Below are 9,459 nucleotides of genomic sequence, written 5' to 3'. Positions count from 1 at the left end.
CTAAAAACGATAAAAAAGAAAAAAAGTTCGAAAAAGTCATGCAGGCTCAAATAAATAGACTCGCAGTAATTGATTTAACCAAGAAAACCGAAAGTAAACCGCTAAAAATCTTGCCGTATAGCCAAAAAAGCGTACGAATCGCAACTGAAAAACCTCTATTGTGTAAAGCAAAGGCGTACAGCAGGGGCGTTTATTCCAGCGACACAATAGTTGATAAAACAAAAAATCTATTGACAATTTACAACTCCACGGACAGAACGATAGAAATAAAAAACACAGAGGTGGAGACGGAAGACATGGAAAAGTATAGTGTCTTTCGTATAAATAATAAAATCAAATCTGATGCAGAAACGCGCATAAAATTCATATCGGAAAACCTAAAAACAGCACATTGCAACAAAAATGATAAAAAGATTATCGAAGAATTGATAAGTGAATTTCATGACGTATTCCATGTGGAGGGCGATGGTCTTACATTCGCGAAAGACGGAGAGCATAAAATTTTCACAAAGGCGGATGCTACACCAGTGAATACGAGGCAATACAAAATACCGCATGCGCAATGGGACATCGTCAATACGAAAATAGATGAAATGTTGGCAGACGGTATCATTGAAAAATCAACTTCGATGTGGAATTCTCCACTATTGCTCGTACCGAAAAAATCGCCAAATAACGTCAAAGAATACAGATTCTGCATAGATTTTCGTAATTTGAACAAAATAACGGAAACACAAACATTTCCGATGCCGAACCTGGAGGAGGAACTATGCAAAATGCATGGTTCAAAGATATTCTCATGCATGGACATCTACTCGGCATTTCATCAAATAAGATTGAGTAAAAAAGACAGAGAAAAAACGGCTTTTACAGCGGGCCACCGTAAATTCCAGTTCAAGCGCATGCCTTTTGGACTGAAAGGCAGCCCGATCACTTGGCAGATATATTTGACAGAAAAGCTGGGCGCGTTGCTGATGGCAAATGTAATGGCATATATGGACGACATTATGGCATACAATAAAACAAGCGAGGGGCATGAAAAAACGCTAAGGAAAATATTTTTGATCTTACGCGAATGCGGATTAAAACTGAAAATCGAAAAAACCAAGCTTTTCGCGCGTGAAATCAAATATTTGGGCCATGTCATCAACGAGAATGGCATCAAACCAGACGAACGAAACATTGAAGCAGTCAAAAACTTCCCAGTACCCAAAAATTTAACAGAAACACAACGATTTTTGGGAATGGCGTCATATTTCCGCAAATTCGTACGCGATTTCGCGAAGAAAGCGGCACCACTGCACCATCTGTGCAAAAAGGGAGTCGAGTTCGTATGGACAAAAGAATGCCAGGCGGCGTTCGAAGCTCTTAAAAAAGCATTGACCACAGCACCGGTGTTGGCCTTCCCGGATTTCACGAAGAAATTTTACATCAGCGTTGACGCAAGCAATTTCGCTGTAGGGGGATACATAAGTAACGAACCACCGTGTAACGATAGACCAATTGAGTACTTTTCAAAGGCGCTATCGCCGGCTCAGCAAAATTATTCAACGACTCATAAAGAGCTACTGGCAATAATTTTGGCAATCGAAAAATTTCAACATTACATTTGGGGAAAGCATTTCGTGATACACACAGATCATCAAGCATTAACCTATTTGTTTAGCCAAAATAAAGTCGGAAGCAGACTACTGAGATGGAAATTATCGTTGGCAGAATATGATTTCGACATCATTCATAGAAAAGGAACAAACAATGTAGTTAGCGATTGTCTATCGCGAATCAACACGAACGACACACAAACAGAAACAGAGATGTGTGAAATATCAAAAAATCCAGTAATAAATGCAATGCTGCGAGTCATCACTCGTAGTAGAGCCAAAGAACGACAAATAATTAAAGAAAAAGAAATCGAGAGAAACACTAGTGGCATAATAGCACATGTGAGGGAGGAGCCAAATACTTCTTTCGAAACGGGAAAATACGACAAGATTTATTTCCTGGTCGACAGTGTGAACCACGCAGTTTTCAAAAAATTACAGCTGAAGTTGAAAAAGAAAATCAAACTCGATGAGGATTGCCTTTATGAAATAAATGAAATCAACGAAAACTTTAGCATAATAGCCATTCCGAATTTCAATTTCAAATTGGAAAGGCTCGAGAGCACAATCATGGAAATAAAAAATACAGTAGCAGCAGAGAAGCTGAACCGTATAGCATTCAACATGGGCATCTCATCATATCGAACATATGCTGGAATAAAAAGAGCATTCCAGGGCATCTTCGCAAAATCGGAGGTGGCAATCACATTTCACATGGGCAAGCAAGTCGAACTGACCGACATCGACGATATCCAGGAGGTACTTCAAACGTACCACTCATCGTTATTGGCTGGCCACAGGGGCGTGGAACGCATGAAAAATAGTATAAGGCAATATTTCACGTGGCCAACATTGAACGAAGACATCAGAAAATACGTGAGTGATTGTCCAGTATGTGAAAAAACCAAAATACATAAACACACACACACACCGCTACAGATCACATCGGTGGCCAGTGTTCCGTTCGAAAAGATATACATCGATTTCGTGGGTGAAATAAATCCGAATTCACTAGAAGGGCATAAATATTTGCTAACTATTTCGTGTGATTTGACCAAATATCTGATAATGGTGCCAACGTTTGATTGCACGGCAGAAACGGCAGCAAGAACGATCGTTGAGCATGTATGCTTGGTATACAACATACCAAAAATAATCGTATCGGATAATGGTCCAGCTTTCATTGCCGAAATTTTCAAGCAAGTATTGAAATTGATGCAGATCAAACACACTCGAACGACGCCGTATCACCCGCAAAGTAATGGCGCAATTGAAAGATATCATCGTACATTGGGCCAATACATAAGAGCATACGCGGCTGAAGAAAAAGAGAACTGGCATAAATTTACGGCATTCTTTACGTGTTCATACAATAATACCGTACATACAACAACGGGCTACGCACCACACGTATTGGTATTCGGCTATGAAATAGAAATACCAACGTCAATCAAGGACGCGAGACCGGACTATAATTACGAGTCCTATCGTCGCGAGCTCTTGTTACAGTTGAAGAAAACGCAGAATAGAGCAAGAGAAATGATAGCTCAAAGAAAATTGGAAAATAAAATTCAATACGATAAAAAGGCAACGGGCGAGTTGAAGTTGAAGAGGAACGATCTAGTTTTGCTGTACAATGACACAAAAAAGAATAAATTCGATTGTAGCTATTTGGGACCATATCGCGTTGAAGAAATCATTTCGCGGTCGGTAACCAAGATCAAAAGAGGGAACAAATCCGTAATTGTGCATAATGACAAACTAAAGTGTGCAAAAGGGAATCATGGGGCAAACACTCCAAAAGAACTCGAATAGTGACATTTTAGTTTCATTTATTTCTTGAACGCAAAACACTTCACTTTCAAACCTGGGCAAATCCGTGCTCGCAAAAATTGAATTGAAAAAAAAGAGAAAAAAATTTAAGATAAATAAATCAAAACGAAAAAAAAAATAAGACATTAAATGTATAGATTAGAATGAACGTTAAATCACACGTCGGCAATAATTCAATCTTCGATTACAGACATGAAGATCCAGCTGACGATGATATGCATGGCATTGATGATAACAGCGGGCGAGGCTAATTTTAGTGAAACAACATCGGGTCTAATATACACGATGCTGGGTAAAACCCAAATAACGTACAGCACGTGGAAGATCTGTTATTATTATGATTTGAGCGAGTATTATAAGGAGAAGCAAACATTGAAATCAATTATCTCTAGAATGAACATTATATGTAACCAGCTAACAGAACATGACAATTGTAGAATACTAATTAAGCATTTCGAAAACGAATATGATAGAATGTTGTACGAAAACGATAACATTGTGTCAAGAAGCAAAAGATCAGCTCCACTATCAACAGTTGGTAAAATTTTCAAAGTAGTATTTGGCGTAATGGACGAAGAGGACGCGACAAAATATGAAGAAAAAACCAACGAAATCGTTAGAAAAGTTAATGTACACAATGACATGTTAGAGGAGCAAACTACAATAATAATGAAAACGATAAACAGCTCAAATCAAACATTACACGATTTCCAAGATAAAATTAGCGAAATAGCTAGAATCGTAAAAAATGAAACAACGGTGAATAATAAAAAAATTGACGAAATAACACTAAGAGAGAAAATCAATTTTTTAACTGAGATAGCCACGCTGATCATCATAGACCACCACGATTTAACGACTAGAATAAATAACGTAGTTAAGGATACAACAACCGGGGATATATCGGATATCATCGACATAAATGCTATTAGAAACGATTTGATGACAATAAAAATGAAATTGCAGAGCGGGGAGGAATTTCCAATCAATTGGAATAAAGACGACATTCATGAAATATTTACCTTTTCGCATGTTAAAGCCAGAGTCACGGAAAATAGCATTTTTATCGAATTATCCATTCCCATAGTAGAAGCTAGAACGTTTGATTCATACGAGATAACTCCAATACCGATAAAATTTCAAGATGAAATTCACATTATCAAAATTAAAGCAAAACACCTGTTAGCGAATCTCGAAACCGGCGAAATTATTGAACTGAGCGAATCAGATAACTGTTTTGGGAAAAATGGACAAATATGCAAAATTCGATCACCGATAATTACTGACCATTTTAAAAGTTGTGGGATATTATTGCTAACGAATGCGAGCGGTGAAACCAGTAAAAACATCTGCAAAACCAAACGCGTTCAGAAGGCAACATACGTTACCCCAATATCGCAAACAAACAAAATACACGTATTCACGGACTCGAGAATAATCGCTAAAAAATTTTGCAGAGGAAAGGAGGTAGAAGTCTTGACTCTACTCGAACCTCAGGTAATTGAAGTAATGCCCAAGTGTAGCATTATCATCGGAGGATACAAATTGAGGGGACACGAATCGAACACCCTCAATTCATCAGAAATAAGACCGATATTGGAACTAAACAAATTGAAATTCGATGAATCAACCGTTGACGAAGCAATAGAGCCTAAGACAATTTTGACAGACGATCTGGGAATACTAGAAGATGTGAGTACCTCCGATATGCTAAAAGCAATGGAGAAAATGAACGGAGAAAAAATAAAAGAAATCCAACTAACCGACAAGACTCACACCTTCGGTATCCTGGGAGTTTTGGGTATATCTGTAATCATAATCGCATTCGTAATATATATTGTTATCAGAAAGATCCTTCCGATCGCCACAACCATTGCTCGAATGGCTAACCCCATACCTATTGTATAACTGATCGGGACGATCAGATTCTTTTTTGGGGGGGGGATGATGTAGCGAGTGCACTGACTCGTGCGCCTATACGGGAATATAAGCGCACGACGTCGCCGCACGAGCGGCGACCGCATGTATAACAAACGAATACCGAATAAAGAGAATCAGTCTAATTGTTACCAGCAAACCCGACGTGTCTAATCATCGAATATTCTACCCTACCTTTAGCTACGGATCCAAAGATAAGAGCTACGGATCCAAATAAAAAAGGTAACGATCAGAACACCCTTAAAGTAACAGCACCAACAAACAACCTCCTACAGCACCAACAGCCGATCGTGACAATGTCAGCATTTGCAAAATTTGCTATACGAATGAATGTAATTGTGTCTTCACCCCATGTGGACATATTATCGCGTGTGTAAAATGTGCTTCAGCGATGAACGTGTGCCCAGCCTGTCGAAACCCATTCAAAGATATATTAAGAGTTTATTTTGTGTAAATGATCTGATGATTCATCTTGAAAATATGTGGATGATTCATCACCAAAATATGATCTGATGACTCATCTCCAAAATAACGGATTGATTGCTATAAATTGTGCCGCTTTCCAATTGTGTCTATTCATTTTCGTTTAAAGCGTTCAGCAGAGAAGTGCATCAAGTTCATTTTGAAAACATATCCATAACAAGAAGAGAAAAAAAATAGAAATCATCATGTTTTTCGAAATAAATACAGTGAAAGAACTTTTTGAGTCCGATGACGCCTTCATCGATGATTTTGCTTTCCAGTTGCATTACAGAACAACAATCTTAATATTGATAATATTTTCATTTTTCCTTTCATCAAATCAATTCATCGGTGAACCAATTAATTGTCTCATCGACAACGAAATACCCACTAGTTTCATCAATGCTTACTGTTGGACATACGGTACGTTTACAAATGGTGCACAAGAAAATGGTGAAATTGGAAACGATATAATTCAACCAGGTGTGGGAAATATTAATGAAGGTGAAAGTGAAATTAAATACCATAAATATTATCAGTGGGTTTATTTCACACTATTGATACAAGCAATGCTGTTCTATGTTCCGAGATATATTTGGAAGAAAATGGAAGGAGGGAAAATGGCAAAATTGACGCATAATGTAAAATTGGTTATAACGGACGACGGCTACAAATTCGAAGGAAAAGAAATCATTATCAATTATATGAAAATGAACATGGGTGCACATAATGAGTATGCATTACAATTTTTGCTATGCTCAGTTCTGAATTTGTTCAACTTAATTGGACAGTTGTATTTCATGGATTATTTTTTGAATGGCGAATTTTCGAGCTATGGTCTAGAAGTACTCAAATTCATCAACATGGAACCAGATTCACGCTTTGATCCAATGGTACGCGTATTTCCAACAATGACCAAATGCACATTCAACAAATACGGTCCATCGGGAAGCATTGAATATTTAGATGGCTTATGTATTCTCCCACTAAATGCATTAAATGAAGTAATTTACTTATTTCTATGGTATTGGTTCCATTTGATGATCTGTTTCACAGCCACTTCAATTCTTTACCAAATATTTAATTATTCATTTACATATAATAGATGTTATGTTACTGAATATGAACTACTTTGTTTGCCATTTGAAAAAATCGAGAAATTCATTAAAAAAATAAAAATGGGGGATTGGTTTTTTCTCTATCAATTAAGCAAGAATATTGATCCAATATTATATGAAGATATTTTGGTAACCTTGTCCGCAAATATGGAACACAATGAAAGTAATTTAATTGATGTTTAAATTTAACGAGCGGATTGAATGGCCATTTTTTCGTTTCATCAAATATTTAAATTTAACGATACCTCCTTTTTTTCACTAGAAAACATGAAGAAAGAGAGCAGAAGCTCATTAAAATTAATTGGAAAGTATTTCCATAAAAAAAAAAATTATCGATTATATCAATACAATATATCAATAGAAATAAGATCAGATCAATGAGAAAAAAAAAATAGGTCTTAGGTTTTTTTTTCTGTTTTTTAAAGTTCATATGAAATAAAAAAGGAAAAAAAACAGAAAAGTTGTTGTGTTTTTATTTGATTTTTATTTTTCTAAATCTTGATTGTTTGAACATTCAAATCTATGCATAATATTCGTTTACTTCGAACTAAAATCTATTAAATTTTTCTCCTTTTTGGGTTTGGGGGGACGTTCTGGTGGTTTTTGCACCACATTTCGTTTCGGCAATTCTGGCGGCGGTGGATTATTTTGTTCCGAGTATTTTTTTCCAGGTGGCGATGGTGATTCTCTTAATTTTTGGTATTTCACATTTGAATTGTTTTTCCAATTAAATGGGTTCTTGGACATGTTGAATGAATGAATTAAAATTAATTGTTGTTGTTCACTCAAAATTCTATTCAATACTGATTGTTATTCATAAGAATCACCTTATTTTATATTATTTTAAAAGGAGGTTGTTAAAACTCAGAAAAATAATTTTTTTCCTTACTTATTTTCTTCAAAATAATTCAATAAATTTGTATTATTTTTTGTAATTTCTTTTAATCGGTGAGCAGTGCTAACGGCACATTCACATGCTTTCTGAGACAGAATTCGAGAGTGATTACTACAGATTGGATAGTCATCTTCGTATTGAAGATCCATATCAAAATTCATATTTTCAATTGGAATGCAATCAAGTTCACCGCAGTTACGAAACATATAATTTAGTGCTTTTGCTTTAAAGCGATTCTCAACGATGATCTTTTTGTCCATTAGATGAGGATAGGTGGCTTCGATCACTTCTATAAGATGCATGTCACCACGTTGGAATGATAATCCATGCAAATGGTCTATTTCCCACAACACCATTTCACGTTCATACCTTGGAAGCTTATTCAGACTATATGGCGGTTTGATGATGGCGTAATATTCATAATCACCATCAATCAAGTAGAATTCCTTACAAATGAATTGATTGCGGTTGTGAAATCCTACAATGTCGACAAATGTGAAACCGCAGCACTCATCAACTGGTTGATCCAATAAAATTGTAATGATAGTTTCATCGTCATCGATATCCATTGGCTCGGGTGTATTCATCTTGATGCCGTCTCAAAAATATTTCACTGATGTTTTTTTTCTTTATTTTTTTTTCAGAGAAAATAAGCTAAAAACGTACTTCCTCGATGAGGTTATAAATAAAACTAAATAATAAAATCAAAAAGCCGCTCCATTTGTTTCGATTTTTTTTTCTCCTCTTAAGATTAAAGATAAAGATGTGTTTGTGTTTTGTTGAATTTGACACCGCTAACAAAAAAGACTTCCCCGCTGTAATATATGTTTGTATAATTTGTCATATTCTTTTTCCATTTCAATTTCGTTTAAACTGGCATCCAACACAATGATTGGAATAGTGCGATAGTATAATTTGCGCATCAGCCACTCTTCATGGAGCTCATGTATTCGTCGAATATAGTCAAGACAAATGTCATTTTCTTCGGGTCTGTTGCGTTGTTTGATTCGATTAAAAACTTGCTCAGGAGATGTTCTCAAGTAAACAATAAGATCCGCTTCAACATCAAAATTACATTGAACGTACTCCATCCACTCATTTATTATATCATATTCTTCCTTTTTGAGGTTGTTTTGCTCTTTTAAAATTTTATTGAAGCAGTTATGTGCACTGAACAGCGATCGTTCCAAAATTTTCACTTTTTTCGCTGTGTGTAAAACATGATTTTGGAGCATAAGTAAAAGAGTGTACATTTGAAATGGAAAACCCCATGTTTTTGTGTCCCTGTAGACTAAATCCAACACATTGGAACCATTGAGATTTTGCCATTTTTCAATCGGTTCCGTCACAATTTCAACGTCATCAAACCGTCTAAAATAATTCAAAAGCGTAGATTTCCCAACACCAATGTTTCCCTCCAACAAAACAGTAAATGGCGGCATTATAAAAAAAAAAACTTTCAAAATTTCACTTGCTAAAGACAATCAAATACTGAATAGTGTGGGCTTATAAACGCTTTATATATGCAATGAAAATACTATGCAATGAATTAGTCATCGCGGATGACTCAGCAACGATGACTCAGCAACGATGACTCAGCAACGATGACTCA

The 9,459-nt window shown here is 36.0% G+C and overlaps 1 protein-coding gene across 1 annotated transcript; it reads left to right on the top strand.

Moving 5' to 3' along the window:
- Window positions 1-6,040: 6,040 nt before the first annotated feature.
- LOC129572796 (innexin inx2-like) lies at window positions 6,041-7,135 on the top strand. Its single transcript, XM_055452899.1, has 2 exons — window positions 6,041-6,881; window positions 7,074-7,135. The coding sequence occupies exons 1-2, from the start codon at window positions 6,041-6,043 to the stop codon at window positions 7,133-7,135; spliced, it is 903 nt and encodes a 300-aa protein (XP_055308874.1).
- Window positions 7,136-9,459: the final 2,324 nt, after the last annotated feature.

Source organism: Sitodiplosis mosellana, unplaced genomic scaffold, assembly GCF_009176505.1.
Source record: "Sitodiplosis mosellana isolate CC-2019 unplaced genomic scaffold, AAFC_SMos_1.0 Smas_scaffold_5523, whole genome shotgun sequence".
In the NCBI taxonomy this organism is placed as follows: Eukaryota; Metazoa; Arthropoda; class Insecta; order Diptera; family Cecidomyiidae; genus Sitodiplosis; species Sitodiplosis mosellana.
This window is presented reverse-complemented; position numbering and strand designations above follow the sequence as displayed.

What these genes read in the sequence shown, in the direction of transcription:
- LOC129572796 (XM_055452899.1), top strand. Translation starts at nt 6,041, where the DNA reads ATGTTTTTCGAAATAAATACAGTGAAAGAACTTTTTGAGTCCGATGAC. An exon ending in TTGGTTCCATTTGATGATCT is followed by an intron (nt 6,882 to 7,073) that starts GTTTCACAGCCA and finishes TATTATATGAAG; the next exon opens with ATATTTTGGTAACCTTGTCC.